Source organism: Pan troglodytes, chromosome 5, assembly GCF_028858775.2.
Source record: "Pan troglodytes isolate AG18354 chromosome 5, NHGRI_mPanTro3-v2.0_pri, whole genome shotgun sequence".
In the NCBI taxonomy this organism is placed as follows: domain Eukaryota; kingdom Metazoa; phylum Chordata; class Mammalia; order Primates; family Hominidae; genus Pan; species Pan troglodytes.
The window spans coordinates 104,324,915-104,346,193 of record NC_072403.2 but is presented as its reverse complement, the minus strand read 5'-3'; the positions used below and the strand labels follow the sequence as shown (position 1 = coordinate 104,346,193).

At 34.4% G+C, this 21,279-nt stretch overlaps 1 protein-coding gene across 1 annotated transcript in view; it reads left to right on the top strand.

Moving 5' to 3' along the window:
* LOC134810336 (uncharacterized) overlaps positions 1-19,576 on the top strand; it is a 408,558-nt gene extending 388,982 nt beyond the window's left edge. Inside the window, exon 3 of the mRNA XM_063813274.1 lies at positions 19,460-19,576. Within this exon, the coding sequence (XP_063669344.1) occupies positions 19,460-19,538 (79 nt within the window). The 3' untranslated portion in view covers positions 19,539-19,576. The remainder of the gene's footprint in view (positions 1-19,459) is intronic.
* The last annotated feature ends 1,703 nt before the right edge of the window (positions 19,577-21,279 follow it).

Below are 21,279 nucleotides of genomic sequence, written 5' to 3'. Positions count from 1 at the left end.
TTTACATTTTAAACTCTGACAATTTTCCAAGGTTCCGATTTCAAATGGCAAATGGTTAGTCCAGACAAACATCACAGATTGTTGTGAAAAGAATGTTTGAGTTATAGTCAGGCATTACCTGCCGCTGCCTCCAGTATTTCAGATATACTTAAGATTTTTGTGTGTGCGTAAACTTTTGTACTAACTGCCTATGAAATGTCACAGGGGTAGTGATAGGAGCTATGGATGACTAGGAAGCATCATGAGTCAGTTTGATTCTGGTTCTACATCTTAAAAGATACAAATCAAAACATATCACATAAGCAAAATGCATGAACTATTCAGCCAGATTCTGAATTACACATAAAAAAAAAAACCTGTCACAACATTTAATAATGTTGTCAGTATATATTTCTCTAAGATTTGCAAAGAACACCCCCAAAAAAGCTCTGCTTTTGTTAAAACTTATAGCAGATAATTTCCTATAAATTCCAGATAAGCATTCCAGAGAATTCTTTAAGTTAGTACTTGCTAGGTAGACAGCTGCTTAATCAAGCAAATTTTTTTGGCTATTAAATGATAACCTTTATCTTATTCCACCAAAATACTAAGGTAGTATGTAGTGGAAAGTGTTTTAGGTGATATTAAAAAGAATCCACTTTTCGAATGCTCTTTGGTGATACTATTAGTCTTTTCTGCTAACATTATGAAATTGATTAGACATTTGATGGCAATGATAACCATTTCTGATATGGTGTCATTGCCCAGAGCTTTTAGATGCTCTAGCATCTTTTGTTAATTGCTGTTTCTTGGGAGTACAAATAAGTATTAACATATTCAAGCTCTGATATCAGAATCTGAGACAATGCATTCAGTTCAACAGACATTTCTCAAGCAAATCCTTTTTTTCCCCTCCTCATTGCCTTCTTTTATCACTAGGACCCACATCTTCTATCAATCACCAATACCGATCAACATTTGCGTCTTTACCAAGTCCAGGGAATCTGATAAGTTGTGTAAACGAAAAGGTCATAGTCCTGGCCCTTTGGTCATTTGTGGTAAGGGTTATATTACATTGGCATTAGGTGGCTTACTCTGAATGTTCACAGAATTGCATGAGGCATACTTCCTAACGTATTATTCATTGTTTATGTGAAAATCAAATTTAATTAGAGTCTTGCATTTTTATTTATTAAATCTTACTAACTATAAGGCATTATGGGCATGAGGAGCTAGAATCCTGGCTTCCCTGAAATATAAACTCAGTGCCAAAAGTAGGCCAGCCCCAGGGAAGGGAAATACAGCCTACTGTTTTCTATATGCCTCATCTATCTTAAAGACTATCTGTTTAATCTATCATTTCTGTATCTTAAAATACCCTTACCTACCTGCGGAAATAGCAATGGGACTCAGCCAGCACAGTCACATCCTCAATAAATCTATGGGAGTGTAGGTGGACAACAGGAAAAGCAATGACTTAAACTGAAAGAAAATAAGCTAGACTGAAGCTTTCCGATTTGTTTAGCTCACTTGAAGTTACTCTTATGATATTATTACTATTTCTTTTCAAAAGAGTAAAATAAAAGATATCTCATACAAAAGGACACTGGTGAGTGAATACAAAAAAAACTTGTGAAAATATATCAGAATAAAAAATGAAGAACAACATACTCTACCCAAAATTAGAAATATCTTTAACTTTCCTGCAAGAAAAATACACTCTTCCACTTAAGCCAAGCATGAAGCATAAAAATTCATGGCAAATAAATATCTTTTCATGTGCTGTTCAGTCTTTAGAAAGCTAAGCTTAAGATAATTAAAGAAAAGTAGCAAGGTTTTCAAATTGAAGTTGCCAGAAAGAGTGAAATCATAGTAAATCTACTTTAATTCGGGTGCTACCCAATAAAGGCAGAAATTTAAACTTCTTAAAGTTTTATTGACAGTTGAATTATAGGTGAAAATTTATCATGGGATTTCCAAAAGTGATTGATTGTTAAAGCCATATTCTGATTCCTCAGGGAATTTCCAGGGCTGAGACAATGCCGGGCATAGTGTTTGTGTAATAAGAGAATGACTTTAGAGTAGGACAGATAAGTGTAAATCCTGCCAGCCTCTCCCACTGGTCAGCAGTGTGTAAATTTCTGAACCCCAAGATTCTCATTTTTGATATGGGAGTAAAAACACACCCTACACACTGACTTTATGAAAGTTAAGATACTAAATGTCTAACACCCACCAGACATTTATGTCTCAATGAACAGTAACTATTATTATAATTATGCTATCAATATTATAAGAAGGTAGTCAGGTATAGTCAATACAAAGATTTTCTTTGTGATATTTTTAATTTTCTCCTTTTTTCAGTTTCTTCTGTGACTAATGTCTCATGCTGGCAAAGACAATGTGACATAATATTCATTGTCACAGTGAATGGTAAGGAAGATAGAATGTACAATTTCCAATACAATCAGTCTCCTTTTCTTCATATTTAGAATGCTATGCATAAATGAACTTCAACAACAAAATTCCTAAAATACTAGTTGTCTCAAATTCTGTTTACTAATTAAAATAGGAGATATGTTAATAATAATTGCCATAAAATTATTATAAAAATTGATTTTAAATCTGAAAATATGTTTTAACTAATAAGACTCCTTTAAGAAGAAATGTATCTAGAGTTTTCAAACTGTACATTAAGTGGCATGAAGATACTTCAGAATATTTGAAGTGGTCATGGGGCTTGACTCGCAAATTTCCATTCCTAATCTTATCATATCACTTGTCAATTCCATTCTCCATTTAAATGGTTCACTTAGAAATAGACAATGTGTCTCAATTCTGCCTAATAAAACATAAAATAAAGTAAGCTCAGGTCATCTTGGAAAAGATTTTTCTCTCCTAAAAGGAGAGATGAAGTGGAGAAAAGTGTCTTCCTCTGAATATTGTCATGTCTGGCTGTAATGCCTGGAAATATGGCTGCCACTTTGCAACCATGAGTAGAGCCAGCCCAAGAGCCAAGTTCACACACTGATTTGAATGGGGGGGAGATGTAAAGCCTGGGTTTTTGATAATTCCAACCTATAGGATGTTCCCTACTTCTGGACTACATGAGAGGTAATATGCTTTCTTATTTTTAAAGCCAATTAGCATCATTCTTTTCTGTAACCTATAGCTGCGAGCCATCAAAACTGAGAATAGTAAGCCTTAAACAAATGTTAACTACCTTTCTCCTCATCCTCCCACTCCCCCTCACCATCATCATCATTCTTAGTATTTCTGTTTCCTTCTTATAGCCTCACACAAGCCTTACATGAAGCATTTCCTCATCTCTCAACAGCTTAATCCCTTTCTTTTTACCCTTTAGAGTGAGCCCAAGGCTGTTCTCTAAAAATTGGTTGCTCTCATAGCACCCTGTCCTGTTCTGTCATGTCACTTAAAGCAATTGTAGTTAAATCAGAGTTTATTAGTTGCTTATATCTCACTAGAGTGTAAAGTCAGAAAGGCAGTAACCTTTCTGCCTTATTCAATGTTGTGTATCCAGTGGATAGCACAGTCCCTGGAAAGCACTGGGAACTCAGTATACATGTTGAGAAAAAAAAGAATACAAATAAAATCTACATGTAAAATAAGGATTAACTATTATACTTTGAAATAAACTATTCACTAGGAAAATGGGTCTAGTAAATATGCTGCTTACATTTGGATTATAACTGTTGACAAAACTTTATTGACATTACACATTATAGACTATAAAACTGTCCCATAAGCAGTATCTTGAAAAGAAAGGAAGGGAATTGGAAATGACTAGAGTTGAAGGAGCTGAGAAGAAACCTGTCAGATATACCAGAAATTATGGTACTCAGGGGGTTAATGGCTTTTATTTGACAGTTGTGTTTTGCCTTACTTTAATTGGATATACAATTTTCTTTGCGTTTTGCAGTTGACAACTCTTCAAGGACAAATACTAAACCCTGTGGGGGGAGAGAAAAATAACAGATTGCCAGATAGACTAAAAAACAATTTAGCACTCAGCAAGAAAAGAAGCAAGAATCCAAGCTGAAACATCCCATGTAGACAGTGTCACCACAACACTTCCAGATAAAAAAGAAGAAAAGCACCCCTATGCATCTCAATTAGAGAATCAAGGTGAACCACATCATTTTCCTTGAAGCACTGCCAAATATTTGACATAAACTTCAATTAGGTTTCAAGCTATCAATTACAAAAGAAATTTTCTTTTAGAAAAATAATCCGGGAAGAAGTTTGCTTAATGTTTTTCTTATAAACCTCATTTTGTTTAATTGATCTGAGGAACTGTCTGCCCATTACTCAAGGTATGTCAGTTTCTTTTTCCTGTGGTGTGATCCAGAGAAAACTTCATATATATTTGCACACACACAAGCACACATATGCACATATATATGTGTGTGTATGTATATGCATATGCGTGTACATAGATGCACACAAACATACACACAGGCAATACACAGCCAATTCATCTGATTAAAAATTCAAATACCGGTTAGAGTAAGAGGATTGAGTATTGGTATGCTTTGTAAAGATTCTTCTTTAATTCTTCTTTAATGCATATAATTCTGCTCACTTCCTTAAATATCTTCTGTTACCCAGAGCTACATTTAATTCCAAAGTGTGCATTAGCATTTTTTCTCTCTTAAAGCTTAACATACAAATCTAATTATATCGAGTAATAAGGAATTGCCCTGTTTTTATGCTTAAGAGTTTGAGAAATCACCAATTGTTGAGGCAGGTTTTCTCCCATGTAAAAAGTGAAGTATCCACTTAGGTAATTGTAGTCACTTACTTTTCATTAATTATGTCAAAGTGTTAGCAATCCTTTCATTTCCCAGGAGGCGTACAATATGGAAAAATTGTTTTATCCATTTATTTTTATTTCAAGATTGTCCAATACCATACCAATGCCTAATCTACTGCTGTTATTAAATCAAGTAAACAAATAAGTAAAAATAAAAACCAACAAAAGAACTCTAAATTTAGAAAGGGTGGCAAAGCTAGCCATTGTAACCGCCAAAAACTATTTTATATAATTATTTAGCTATTTCTATAATTTGAATAATTTCAATGGTAGTCACTTATTGTTCTTGCTGTTGGGTCAAGAGGTCAAGAGGATAATTTCCATATCAGTAACAGAGGACTTTTATAAAATAAAAAGAAAGTATTATTTTGACACAACCAGAAAACTAAGATTATATGAATTTATTTCACTGGTACATTTGAAATGACATTCCTCTATTTAAAAAATAATATTCACTTATGAAGCCACTTGTTATGCATCTTTTAGATACTTAGCCTAAGGCAATGGGGTCACAAAGATGACTATACATAGTACTTCATTATAGTGTGGACTTTGAAACCATTGCATGGATTTACTTAGCAGCACTACTTACCACATATCAGGTGTGTGAGTTACTCAGATGTGCTTTGCCTTAGTTTCTTCATCTGGAAAACGAAGACTATCAGAGTGCCTTCCTTTCTGGTTTCCTGTAAAGTATAAATAAAATTTCATAACAAGGTCCTACATTATTTGAAATAACGCATTAAGCACACATTAAAGATTAGCTGTTATTTCTACTATTATAACATGTATAATTTGTCAGGATATTTAAGCACATTATTTGTTATACTACCATGTGACATACACCATGTAGAAATATTTACAGTGTTTCAAGAACAACTACTTGCTTCCAGATAATTAAAGGCATGTTTTAGAGAGAAGGTGACTTTTGGCTAAGGGAATCATCTAATTTACCATCCAGGCCACCACACTAGAGAGTGAAAGGGCATGCTATTAATGATTACTCTGAAACAGTGGACATAAACCGGTACTGACCCAGGGAAGACCATATGTATGATAACTTTACTGTTACCTGGTTTAAGCATTCAAATTTGACAGATGGAAAAGGAAGAGGAGAGGTGGGATCAGGGATAGCTGAATACATAATATAAGGATGCTGAAACAGATGGAATTTATAAGGTATAGCAAATAATTTAGTATGACTGACACGTGGAAGTATGGATATGGAGAATTGAAAGAATAAAGGTGGGGATTGTCCTTTCAGCCCTGAAATAGCACTTTATTGTACAGATAATGAATAAACATTGAGTTATTTTAATCATGGGTGTGACATTATCAAATTTGCATTTAGAAAGATAATTCTAGCTGGTTTGCATGTTAGAATGTTGAAAACCTACATGGAGAGAGTTGACTATAGTAGTCCAGACTAGAAATGATAAAGATGTCAGTTAATCAAGGGTCTGTAAGAATGAAAAGGAAGTGTGGGATTGAGAGTCATTTTGAAATTTGATTTAATAAGATTCATTGCGCTATTTGATGTGCAAAAATTAAAGAAAAGGAAAAGACAAAACTAACTGAAGTTCTAGCTTGGATGAGTAAATGAGTGGTGATTAAGATAAGGAATACACGACCCACCCTAATGTCTTCATTTTAATCACCTCTTTAAAGCCCCTACCTCCAAATACAGTCACACTATGAGAAACTGAGGGTTAGGAATTCAGCAAGTGAGTCTTGAGGAGATATTAAACAAACCCACAACACAGATAAAGTATGCATTTTGGGGACTTCCAAGCCAGAGGCTCCAGTGAAAAAGGTGAACTGAAGCAGGTATTATGCAGCAAAAGGAAATAGAATTACAAACTGAACGTATGTGGGTGAGGCAAGGCAGGGTGGGGCAAGGCCTTTGGGTAGGCTGATAACAGGGTTTTTCAACAATAAATCAATGGGAATGTGTCCCAGGACCCTGGCACCTTGACTCCGGGACTATAGCATGTCAGCAAATACAAGCAAAGCCCAACACTTTGATTTGCATTTATGCCAATCTAAACTATCTGGTGTTTAGTTTGATTTTTTGAGTGCAGGTTCATTCAAGGACCAGGTTCCCTTGTGCTCAGGGTGAAGTAGAACCAGAAAACATTGTTATCCATTCCCGGAAGTTTTGGAAGAGCCTTGGTAGAAAAGCAGAAGCTGCTTTGACAGTGAAAATATTTGATTCCTATCAGTTTTTGATCAGGAGCAGATATCCACCTAGATCAACCCGAGGAGAAGGCTCAGAGAACAGATATACCCCGAGCAATGTGATCAATGTCCTTGAACTTTCATTCTTTATCTGGAAACAGAGATATAAATGCCTGGCTCACAGATTTAAATGTTATACATTGATAGCATTTATCAATATAACATTTATTTAAATAAGTAGGTGCTCAATAGGTGTTGGTCTTCTAACTTGTCTACATCCCATCACCATTCCAGGGTCTTCAGAATTGAAGGAGAGATGTTGTGTCACTGTTAGAAGGCTGCTTTGGGAAATTCTGCAGCAGGGAGGAGGGATTGTCAGCCCCTACACCATGACCATCAAGTTCCTCACCTTGGTTGAGTCCCTAAATCTCTCTGAACCTCAGGTTCCTCCAAGTATAATGCAAACTTCACAGAGCTGTTGTAAAGATTAGGTGAGGTCAATTGATATTGCTTAAAAGACCTGGTCCATAGAAGATGCCCAATAAATATTACTTCTTTCCCCCTCACCCTGCTGCCTGAAAAAATATTACACCTGTGAGACTGACTTTGAGGACCAGTGTGGGCACAGGGTTGTGCATATAAACTATTTAATGAGTACCAAATACAAAAGTCAAGCTGGTAAAATATCAGGCCTTGCCCCAGAAAGGCAAATACCACATGATCGCACTGATATGTAAATCTTAAAAAGTCAAACTCAGAAGCAGACAGTAGAATGATGGTTATCAAGGGCTGGGGGAGGGAGGGACTGGGGAGATATTGGTCAAATGATACAAAGGTTTAGTTAGGTGGAATAAGTTCAGAAAATCAATTGTACAATATATCAATTATAGATAATAGCAATATAACATATACTTGAAAATTGCTGAGAGTAGTGTAAGTGTTCTACCACAAAAAAAATGTTTGGTAATGGGTGTTAATTACCTTAATTTAGTCATTTCACAATATGTACATATATAAAAATATGTTGTATGCCATAAGTATATATAATTGTTATTTGTGAATTTAAAAAATAAAAATAATTTCCAAAATAAAAAAAAGATGAGGAATACAGAGTAGGAACAGGTTGGGAGAAGAATGTAATAAACTATACCTTAAACACAATTTATGTGTTTGAGATGTTGCTAGAGAAAGCATCAGGAGATGCCACGTATGCAAATGTACGTTATTGAATGAACACCCTAGGTTATTTGAAATAAAAGAAGATTTATGACACTGTCTTTATGCTATGTTGAAACAAGAGATTAGGAATGTATTCTACATTACTTGCCCACAATAAATATCCTTTAAACAATAACTGTCAATTGCTGGTATAAGGTATTTTTTTTTCCTGTGAGAAAAGAATGGAAGTTTTTAACAAAAATTATCTTTAAAATGCCACTTGGCATAGACTCATACTCTAGTAAATAGCTTACTTTCCTTCCATAGACAGAGAGCAAAAAATGAATAAATATTTGTTAAATTGAATTCAATAGATCTTGATCGAAATAAATGTTCAAACTAAGGGGAGAACAACTGGACAGAATAAGAAGGGATAATGTGAAAGGATCCATTTCTTTTCTTTTTCTGTATTCCAAGCCTATGCTGGATGATGTCTGTGGGAGTCAGGAAGGGTATGATGACAGATAGCACCAACTATGTACTCAGCAATTGCTGCTCATATCAGGTCCACCAGGTGGTCACAGAAAATGTACAGAGCAGAGCACACCAAAAAATTCCAAATGCATTGGTCCTTTCTCTCTTGGACTTGCAGAGTGTCTGAGAGAAGAAAGTTGTTTTCTTCCAAACCAAGTTTCTTGGCTCTCAGCTCTAGGCAAAGTATCACAAGATATAAATTGCTTTGGAGTATCTGATACTATGTATTCATTAAGGCAGATACTTGGCATTTTAAAATTATAGTTTGAAGTACTGCATATACTTTGAAATTTTACTCTATTTCTCTCAAATATTTAATTCTCTTTCATTAACTTAATTGATCCATTAAAATATTTAAATATTAATCTAATTACCTTAAGGTAGATATTGATTTAAAACTCAAAAAGAGGCACAGTTTATCCACAAAGAGAGCAAGGTCATTTTTGTTTTGCTAAGGAGTTCTGACCCAGTGAATTTTTTTTAAATAAAATACTAATGGGCTCTGTCCATGGGAGATGTCTGCTTAGTTACTTTTCTGCCAACCCACTGGTTTCTGGTCCTGAGAACCATAGATGCTAATGCTGACCCTTTGAGAACAATTTTACTTCCTGCCAATGATAACATAGATAGGCAGGTGGCCCCATGTCCCCCTATCCATGATGTTCTCCCTGGCAGATCATTTCCAGAGATAGAGACTATAAATTATTGCCAAATACTTGGAAATACGTATGTCTATTTTTATAAGTTGGCTACATTATTTCAGTTCTGCTCTTCTACTCTTAATTAGCATTAGCAATCAGTGTTCTTTCTTTGCTCTCCAGAAGACAATGTCCTTCTTTCCAAGACAAAGTCTGGGCACAAAAGCATATACATCTGTCACATCCAAGTCATATTAAAATGATGTAGGAAAGTCTAAGACTGGCAGAGAGCTGTAATTGGAACAGAATGCTAGTATCCCAAGCTGGGATTGATGCTGGCCACTGACCCAAAATTGCTTCAATTCTCCTTTAACTTTGGCTACTGGTTAAGAGTACACCTTTCTTCTGTGATATGTAAAATAGAGCAATTAATAGGATGAAAGTCTGATGATGCCCAGATAAATCCTTCTTGAAGCCTGGAAAGCATAGACAAGATAAAGAAACAAGAAGAACTTTTCTCTGTTGTGAAATTCCAGTCATCATGTAGGTGTAAAAATGAAACAATTTCATATTTAGATTTTTTTTTTGCTTTAAGCACAGCAAAATTCCACTATTTTATTTATTTTATTTTATTTCTTTCTTTTACAACGTTTAGGTGGAAAAGAAGGCATTTGAAAACTTGTTTTTTTTGAAAAAAGGTAAGTACTCTCATATTTCTTTTGAAAAGTGTTGAGGCTACGGGCAAAGCAAATAATTTTCAAATAGCATTAATCTTTTAAAAAACTGTTATTATGAGCCTTAACATAGACACTGAACCTGCACATACGTGGTTATGTGTGTATACCTCATCCCAAAATGAAAAAAAAAAAGCAAAACAAAACGTGGATTCAAATACTTTCTGACAGTTGTTATTGTTAGACCTTTAAATTGTTTCCAGTTTAAAATGATAAAATGGCCGGGCGTGGTGGCTTACGCCTGTAATCCCAGCACTTTGGGAGGCTGAGGCAGGCAGATCACGATGTCAGGAGATCGAGACCATCCTGGCTAACATGGTGAAACCCCGTCTCTACTAAAAATACAAAAAATTAGCCGGGCGTGGTGGCAGGCGCCTGTAGTCCAAGCTACTCTGGATGCTGAGGCAGGAGAATGGTGTGAACCTGGGAGGCGGAGCTTGCAGTGAGCCGAGAGCGCGCCACTGAACTCCAGCCTGGGCAACAGAGGGAGACTCCGTCTCAAAAAAAAAAAAAAAAAAAAGATAAAACAACATGATCTTTATTTGTATTTAATCAGCCAATATCAACGCAATAATGGGTTTGAATCATCAAGTTCTAATTGTCCATTAATTCCTTTTATTCTGAATTAGATAGGCCAAAGCTTATGCTTTTTCTAATGAAGAATAAGCTAGTTCACTGGAAATCATGAAAAAGAATAAAGATTTCAAATCACTTTTTTGTGATGTCATTTTTACTCTGTTGAAAAACTATACTTTTGGAAAGTAGAAAACAGAAATTTCTAATGATCTTTCTATTTTCACTCACATGTAATTTTTCCTTTTTCTTTTTGGAAGCTAGTGAAAATACGAGTTTATTTGAACAATTTGGTCTAGTAGCAAGCAGGTGGGATTCTACTGGTACAATAAACATAATACTTAGGAGAAATTCCCTGACTGAATTGATAGGAATAATTTATTTGTGTATATATGTGTGCACTAATGTATTTGCGTCTAGGACCACCTGTGTTCATATGTATACATAGCAGTAATGACACCAATGTCAGCGTAACATCCATGTGTCACTGTATTCATGCTACTATTAGTACTGAGAAGAAAACACATGTACAGATTTAATCTATAAACTGGTTTGCAAAGATTGTCTACATCTTCATTTCTGAAACTTTTTCTCTTATGAATTATGACTAAAGTCCTGGCATCAGAACAATCAGAAATAATCTAAAGTCTAATTTACTTATTTTTCTTCATTGTTTTAGCAGACAAATGTGATTTCCAATCATATGTGAAAGTTGTTCTGGAGATCCATACTAATGTACTATTATCATTAAATAAAATTGATGCCCAGGAAGATTAGCCATGTTTATATTGGGATCTGCAACTCAACATGTAAATGAATGTGTAGTCTAGAATCAGAATAACTCCTCTAAATGATTTAAATCTATATATTAGCTGAAGAAGGAAAAAAGTTGTATTTTTGGCTAATGAAATTGCTTGAAGTTTACTCTAAAATCCACGTGGCGTTTATTCAAAAAACCCTTTCCAGAAAGTTATGAGGTTTCAAAGGTGCCATTGGGAAATTGTAATTCCTCAGAGTGCAAATACATTTTAGGAGAGGATACTAATTGGTCAGTGTGAATTCTGGTAATAGTGTATGGTGGATCAAATGTCTGCATTCCCAGCCACTTACTAACGTCAACTCTAATCAACAGTCTCAGGGCTGTTTAAGTTTTCACCATTGCAATCATCAAAGCTTCCCTCTTTCCTCTCGTTTATTTACATTAATAATGGAACCTTCGTTGCTATGCTCAGAGTGAAATATTCTTCTCAGAAACAGTTTATGGAGCCAAACTCCTTTTCAGTGTCAAGTAGAGCTCAAGTCATTGACTCATTGTTTTTGTTTTTCCAGATAATATCAAACATATGTCCAAGATAATATATGGTGAGACGGCTCAGAAAAAAATCTGACTGCATTTATTGTGCAAGTTTGATATCAGATGCCAGAAAGCACATATTTTCATGTTGGGCAGTTGTTGGGTATTTGTGCATAAAAATGATGGGAAGATAAGATAACTTATTCACTGTCTACATATTCTTCCAACCATAACTCCAAGGGATAGTTTTATATTTATAGTACAATGGAATCTAATTATTAAGTAAAAAGAGTAAGTCATTCAATAAAATAGGTTCTTTGGCAGAATTATTGTGCCAAAAAAGTGAGTGACAATGAAGCAATATAATTTCTAATCATTAGTGATTGATCTTATTGTACATCTCCAAGTCAGTCTTTGTCATTTTTCATTTAAATCTATTTACTCAACTGTCACATTCTGAGATAAAATGGTGTCATTTTATCATTTGCATAAGGATATGATAGGGAATATACCATAGCTATGCAAAAAGGAAGTGAAAATTGTGTAACTAGTAAATTGGAGAAATTTTAGGTGTTAAATTTTAATCATTTAGAGAAAAGCACATCTCTGCCATAAAATATCTGAATATTTCTTATATCTTGATTCAATTAGGTTATTCAGACAAACCTTCATTATATGATAGAGCTCTCATTTACATTTGAGACCTGAGGCAAAATTAATTTTTCTTTCAGATGGTATATAATAAAATCCTTCTAGTGTTGTCTTTCTGTAAGTCCCTTTAGAAAAATGATCCTGGGAGAATTTCAAACTTCTTAAAATACTTGATGGAATAGATGAAACCAAACCCTGAAGAATTAAAGATAGTCAGTTAGCACATATGTCAGTATTAAATAGCCCCAAGAAATTAAAGATCAAATGTTAACTTTGACAGATACGAATTTCTTAGAAATGTGGAGAAAACCTGAAAATAGTTGTATTGCTTTTCATTGGAAAGTTATGAAATGAAACTTAAAAAAACTACCTTAATCATTTCTCTCTATATGTAATATAGTAAGAGAAGAGATATGGAAATTGCTATAGGCAAATCTTTCTGCTTTTGACTAAGGAGAAAAGTATGTCAACTCGGTCAGAATGAAATAGTTAATGTATTCAAAAAACAAAATAAAAATCTGAAGTGTCTACATAAAATCTTTGACCTAATTTTTAAATCACAGAAATATGGGATTAATATATAGGTAATAAAAGGCATTTGAAATCTGAGTATCTTTAATGTAAAGAACTAATTGTGCACTCATTAGGGCAATAAAAGTGATCAACTTTACAAATGCATTGCATTCTAGATAGTAGTAACACCATTGGAAAGCAAACGAGCTCTGATAGATTTTATCTTGTCTGGATGGTACAACCTAAGCACAAAAATAATTGATAACTTAAAGCTCAAAGTTCATGTATCAACCCAAAGCAGGGGAAATGTTCAGTGAAAACAATTTTTCAATAAATATTTAGGTTGTAATTCTCAGTTTCAGATCAGGTAAGGATTGTGAGTCCCATGGATTCTAGTGAGGTAGATTGTTTTCTAATACACATTAGCATGTCCATGCAACACTGCTGTAGGATTACTGCTTTGGCACTGAGCAATTCACTCTTAAAGGTTGCAGCATTATCCTGGGCAGTCAAAGCTACTTGAAACAGGTATATATTTTATAGAAGTTTGCACCAGATAATTGTGGGAGGTTGTCCTTTGATCTACAATCTAGGCAGTAGTGTCTCTTAGCAGGCCTCGTGATTAGGTCATATATCTAGTAACACCAACTTAAGTTTTCATCCAGAGGGCTAAGAAAAAAATTGTTAGGTAGAGACTGACACAAGAAGGATCAATGACTGTGATGGCAACAGATATAGTAAATATATAAGTCTTGTGGAAATAAATGGAACATTCATCAGAACTATCAGATGCTGAATTGAGAATGGTGTAATTGCATGTAATATAATAGAATTCAGCTATCCTGGTGTAGGTCCAGGAAGACTTTATACATAAAATAAACTATCAATATTAACAACACCAATAGACTGTAAAATCTTTGTATTCCCAGCAAATAGCTTACAGCCCAGCATACTGCATGTCAACTGGAACCATTTTTAAATGAATGAAGGAAGGAAGGAAGGAAGGAAATAAAAAAGAAATAAATTTGTATAAAAAATATATTTTGTTCACAGAATCATAAATAAGAAGAAAATGCAGAATAATTATACCTGACTGGGAAAAATTTTCGTCCTATTAATTTAATACCACTTCATAATTCTTAACATGTGTGAACTATTTTCCTCCATCTGACATGTTTGCCATTAGTTGAAAACTGTGGGTTAGATGCCTGAAAATGTTCTGAATTAGCAAGCAGATAAAATATGTGTTTTAGATTAAAACTATGTATCAAATTAATATGTATCATCCACCAACAATTATATTTGATTAGTCATCCCACATAAGAAATATCTGGGAATTGAATAAAGCAGAGCACTTTGTTGTGTGATTCTCTCATTCAGCTCAATTAAATATAATTTCTACTTTGTGGCAGTAAGTAAATAGTAGGATACGATCAATGGTGATTCCTTAAAAGAATACATTCCAGAAGCTTTCAGTGTCAGAGCACTTTGATACTAAAATAGAATTCTGAGGTGAATTTAAATGGAGATGTATAATCATTACTAAGAATTTTAGCTACAAAATGCTCTTATAGAACAACAAAACAAGTAAATATGTTGGAAAATTTGCAATTGTGTTACCTTTTTACAGTGTTTTGAAGCAAGGTTTTTATTTTGGTAACATTTATGATCATCTAAAGTACATGGTTAGATAGTTCAATCTAAAATGGATAGTGAAATCTCTAAACTTTATTTGAATTCTAAGTTGAATTCAAAATAAGGGATCTGGCTGGGAGTGGTGGCTCATGCCTGTAATCCCAGCACTTTGGGAGGCCAAGGTGGGCGGATCACGAGGTCAGGAGATCAAGACCATCCTGGCCAACATAGTCAAAACCCTTCTCTACTAAAAATAGAAAAATTACCTGGGTGTGGTGGTGCATGCCTGTAGTCCCAGCTACTTGGGAGGCTGAGGCAGGAGAATCGCTTGAACAAGGGAGTCAGAGGTTGCAGTGAGCCGAGATCATGCCACAGAGCGAGACTCCATCTCAAAAAAAAAACAAAAAAAAACAGGGATCCAGATTCATACGTGGTTAGCTTTTATCTGTAAGTTTACTGCAATTAATTGTAATGCTACCTATTATATTAACTTTAGGAGGAACTCAGAAAATAGGGGGCTTTAGAATTTGATATAATCAAGGTGGAAAAATACCTATAGATACCACCAAAAATTGTCTCAGGACATTTTAAAGAACAGGATTAAAGGATATATTTTCTATTTGAATATTCTTTAATGAACACCTTCAGAAAATAAATGAAAAATCTGAATTTAAGTTCTAAGTCAAATAGCAGTATAAAAATGTTCCTTACTTTATTATAAAAGAAATATCTGGCCCTTGGTGTAAGTGGAAAAGGGCATAAGTATCCATTTCTCTTCAAGCTTAGGAAAAGTATGAGAAGCATGTTGCTGAGCATGGAGGAAATGCAAATCAATTTACACAACTGTTTCCCTTCTATTTCCTGTCCTCGGGTACTCCATGGACCTCTAGAAGATGACAAAAGTAGTATTATGATAGAATTGACAAGTCTAGGTAACTCACTGGCTACAGGGGGCAAGAAGAAAGAGGAATGGAATCAGAGCTCTGATATTTTGATTAAGGGTTAGTGGGTATGTGTGGGTAGGGAGGTGAGTGGGAGTAGTGTGAAGGCACACTATTTATAAAAATAGAGGTTGGAGGGAAAAGGTGTGAATTTGAAGTTAATGAAGTAGCATTTGAAAATTTGGCACTAGAGCTCAGAATAGAAACAGAAGTTAAATATATAAATTTACAAGGAAATTATTCACATAGCAATGATAAGTAAAGCTATGATTTTTGGATAAGATTTTTAGATAAAGGGGAAATTTTAAAAGGAAGATAAAATTGGCATGAAATTATATGTTTGAGGAGACTTACATTTAGAACATTTTAAACTACAGGGAAAGCAGAGATATATAAGTAGGAAAAAGCAGTTAATAATTGAAGAAAATCAAGGAGAAGCCAATGGATGATCTGTTTGAAGGGTAAAATTCAAGTAATGGAGTAGGTAAACAACAAACACTGAGGGGATGGATCAAGAGGAGATAGACAATGAATATGAAAAAATAGGGGTATCAGCCATGAAGCAAAATGCTGAAGGAGACAGAAAGGGAATAAGCCCTGGTGTGAGTAGGGGACCATTGACTGATAATGGATTATAGCAGATGCAGATTAATAGATAAGGGGAAAACGTGAGGTGGAAAGGGAAGTTGAAGACATTCTGTTTTCTCCTTAAATGAGGATCTAGAATAGAACGGATTTGGAAAAGTGATATAAAAAGAAGAGCAGCAGTAAGGGAGAGATGCAGGAAGCTTCTAAAGAAAGTCAAAGTGCTTATAAATGTGGTGGGAATTGGCCTCAGTTCACACAAGTTTCTTGAAGATTAGGCAGACTGGGAGCAGGACCAATAAACATGACATTAGTGTGATGAGAGCACAGAGGCCCAAGGGAAGGAAAATCCTAGTAAAACAGTTACAAAAATGGTATCAAAAGTAAAGCCTAAAAGAGAAGCAAGGACAGCACAGGGAGATTTTCAGTCTCCAAGGCCATGGTAGCAGTTCAGCGTTGGAATAGGCCCTGGTTTCTGGCACTCTTTCCTTCATTTATTAAGTATTGATACATACACTTAGTAGTTTAATTTTAATGCATTAAAAGTATGTTGATGGTTCTTCGGCTATGATCTTATTCTACCTGGTGAAGGGAAATGTTGAGTTCTCCAAAGAGCCCCTTTAACTTTTTCTTCTTTGTCTTTATTAGTATGTGGATGTAACTGAAAAGAAACTAAAACAGAGAAAATGAAGTCAAACACTGTTTCTCAGTTTATAGTGAAGACAAAAAAAAATCATGAAACAGCACAATACTATTATTCTTGGAGTGGAAGTCTAACTTTCTGCTAAAGATACTCATGTTTTCTGAGCTGATAGAATTTTCTAATTTTTAGAAGTAATTTCATTCATACATCTAAAATTGAAGTTGTCTTAAAGTGCCTGAAGGGAAAAAAATAGGAAGTATTTTTTTGTTGTTTTTCCCCTGACAGACTATTTCACTTTTATTGGCTTCACGATTTGGGGAATATTTGATAACAAGGCAAAACTCAAAGGGGTGAACTTTATTACTCTCATTTATTTTGCTCCAGGGTCAAAGAGAGTTGAGCCATTTATCTCTGTAGTGTACCTTCTACACACACTCATACTATGGGCATAGACTCATGGGCCTATGTAAGAAGATTGACACTGCTGAGGAAAAATTTTGCTTAACACCATAACTACCAAATCATTGACCCATAGCCCATTATTAATTGGTATAACAAATGATTAACAGACTGATTTAGTAGAAGGTAGTTAAAAACTGTAAAGCACTCTGAAAATAGTCACTAAAATTAATTTTATAAATCACTCTTAATACTTCTGCAAGGAAATAATCACTTTTAAAACTGGAAGACTTTAAAACTTTTTGTACATTGGAAAACAAAGGTCAGAGAAAATAAGCCATTGACTGCTAACAAATTATAACTAGAATACAAATCTTGTTTCCCACAATAAGCTTCTTTCTATAATCCTTTAAAAGTAGTGATAATTCTAAAGTAATAATAATAAAGAACATTGTCAAGTTACTTATCCGTGAACTATCTTAATGAAGTCAAAACCCACAATCAGAGTAATCTTTATCCAAACTAGTAAGAGTATCCAATATCATTTAATTTTTCTTTTTGTTATTTCTGTTCTTGTTAACAGCATGATTTTTAGTGTTCTCAATATCTATCAGTTTGACTTATTTTATTCTCACTTTTGTACAGCATATGATAGATTGAATTTCTCACTTTTGTACAGTATATGATAGATTGAATTTTGTTCTTTATTTTCTATAACTATTAGGTAAAATCTAAGTTAAATTTCCCCAAAAAGGGATATTAGTTAGTTAAGTTACCAGTTGTGACCAAACTAATATTATTTTCCAAGATGTTAAAATTTTTACTGGAAATAGGGAAATTTCTAATTATCAATATTAATGAAGCATATATACATATATAGTCTTCATTTACATATATATAAAATCATCTAGTCATCAATTACAAATGGATGGGATCTTAGAATTTCTTTACCAAACATTCTTTAATTTTTGCAGTTATAAAAATTGAAGAGTTTAAATTGTTTCCTAGTCTAACCAGACTGGTACCATATTTGGCATTAGAACTCAAGCCATATAATTCTTTCATTAAAGTTTCTTAAAAAGCATATATACCCAAACTTGAAAGCCCTTTGACTTACTGTAACCTGTATTTTACCTACTTACATATGACTCTTTGAACATTTTGTTCCATTATCTGTCTTTTGTAGGGGATGAGAATAAGCCCTTAGAAAACTACTATAATGTTCTGGACTGAGCTTAGCACTTTGCTTACAGTTAGGATTTTTAAACTGTTGAAAGGGTCTCTGATACCCTTTTATTCCATTTTCCAGGCATAGAGACAGAGGCTCAGATTACTAAACATGACTCAAATAATGTGGATAATAATATGGCACAGAAGTTCCCACCAGATTGTTTCCACTTCAAAGCACATTCTTTTGTTCCCCTCTGATGAAATAACTTCTTCCATCTCCTCTATAATCTCCTTCATTGTAATTGTTTATTATGTAATATTTCATGGCCCTAATGTTTTCAACCATGAGCATCTTCTTTGATTCACTAAATATGCCTACTAGATCAACCTATGATCAATATTTTTGGGCACTTTTATTATTTTTTTGAGGAGTATATGTATTTTGCTCTATTTCCCAGTGGCACAATTATCACCTCATTAGAAAAGGTGTTCAAATTTTACTCTTCATTTATTGAAAAAACATCTTGCATAGCAGTACTATAGTGATACTGAATTATTAAAATCTCATCCTAGATAATGTATGAGAATTAAACCAAAAGCCCTGAGAACTTGTCCTCACTATTGGGTGACAAACCAATGATTAGACAGAGATTATTCTGAGATGAACCTGTAGCTCATTCTTAAGGAAAATCGGCTAAATTTTACATTATGGCAATTTAGTATTTTTAAAACATTTAAGATAATATTTTATGGGATTTTTGTTCATGAGGCATTCTCAAATACTACTTCATAAATTTTGTAAAATCCATTTAACAGATAAATTAACAAGTAAATGAGGTGCATGTTTGTAGTCAAAACAAGTACAAATTGCTCAAAACAAAAATTTAAAGGCTTTGAGTATTTTACTTGTTGTTTACTCAACAGTCTAATGAGGTGATGGTTTCAGATCAATTAAAATGGTGCTGCAGGGGAAAATAAATATTTCTTCTTTTCATCTTAGATTTATGGCTGAGGCTTCTATGACAACGGACAGATTAACTAGAGGAAAGCACACACCAAACAGGAGCCTTCAGAAATGAAGACTCAAAGACACAGGTAAACTTGTGTATTTTTGTACTAAGTCTGATGAAGAAGTGGATAATTGTTAAGAAGAATGATTGGAGGACAGAGGGTAGAGTCTATTAATAATAAACTTGGAGGAGCTTAAAAAGTCCTGTTTGGGCTGGGTGCGGTAGCTTATGCCTGTAATCGGAGCACTTTGGGAGGCCAAGGCAGGTGGATCACGAGGTCAAGAGATGGAGACCATCCTAGCCAAAATGGTGAAACCCCGTCTCTACTAAAAATACAAAAATTAGCTGGGCCTGGCGGCACATGCCTGCAGTCCCAGCTGCTCGGGATGCTAAGGTAGGAGAATCGCTTGAACCCAGGAGGCAGAGGTTGTGGTGACCCAAGATCATGCCATTGCACTCCAGCCTGGGCAACAAGAGCAAAACTCTATCTTAAAAAAAAAAAAAAAAAAAAAAAAAAAAAAAAAAAAGTCCTGTTTGTTGTCTTTTCTTCTCTGTGTCCCTGTGTTTTCAGAGAAAAGTATGTTCCTTATGTTCCTTTACTCCAGGTACAGGGTGAGTACCTGTCACATGACCTGCCTGTTTTAGGAAAGGTCAAAAGATTCTTCTCTAGGTTTTATGGCCTATTTTAGGAGAGAATAAGAAATGATCAGAAAATGACCTTCCTGCTTCTGCTGTTTTCACAAATGCTAAGTAGCCATATTTTGAGGTAGTGTCCTAACCCCATCAGTGCCTAAACCTACATATCAGCTGCATGTTATCAAAGGAATTACTGACAAACAATAAAAATAAATTATTTCAAAGATGTGGTATCAGGGTTGTGGTAGAGTGAATTCTCTACATACTGATTTGACATTGTTTCTAATGAACTGATCAAAGGAAGTTGTCATTTAATTGCAGTTAATCAGTTTTTAAGAGATTAACAAGATAGATACCATTAGATTGATTTAAGGGGTCTCTTTCCTACTATTTTCTACTTTTGGTAGGTAGCATCAAGCATGCTCTCTCTCTCTCTCTGTCTCTATCTCTCTTTCTCTCAGATATTATCCTTTTCCCATCCATCAGGGTTTTGCCAATCTGGCTTGAGACAAATAGAATTTTCATGCTGAAAGTGCTATTTATGACTGTACACAACAAAATGCAGAATAGCAGCTCTAGGATAGATTGACAATCATAATAATGACTATTATCCTCTAAAGCTGTTTCTGCTACTTAAAGGGGCAGTATCCATTATGGAAGGAATATAAGAGTCATTCTTTAAAGTATGGCTCCATTGGAAAAATGTTTTGTTATAGTGATTGTTGCAAATATGAGCATATTGCTTTTGGCTCTTTGAAATGAAAGGAGCTTCATTTCACTTACGAAGGTTATGTGAACACATTTAAATTGGTAACAATTGAATTCATGTGTAGTTAAATCTTTCTTCCAGGGAAAAAAGAAAAGTTATTCATCTGCACTTCTGTGACTATAATCTTAAGCCTGGATTTACCACCTCACATTCTTAGTACAAAGCCATATTTGTGTTCTCTACACTTCATCCATACTATTCAGATTTACCAGAATAATCACTTTCAAACTTCATAGTGATTATATCTCTCTTGTTCGTGAACATCCATTTGTATACAACAGGTTGGCAGATGAAATATAAATCTATTAGCTTGGCAAGCAATGGATTAGCATACACCGCCTTGGAAAAAAAAATCATAATTTCCTTTAATTTGGACCTGAAAGTCTGAGAAAAATTGTGAGGGAG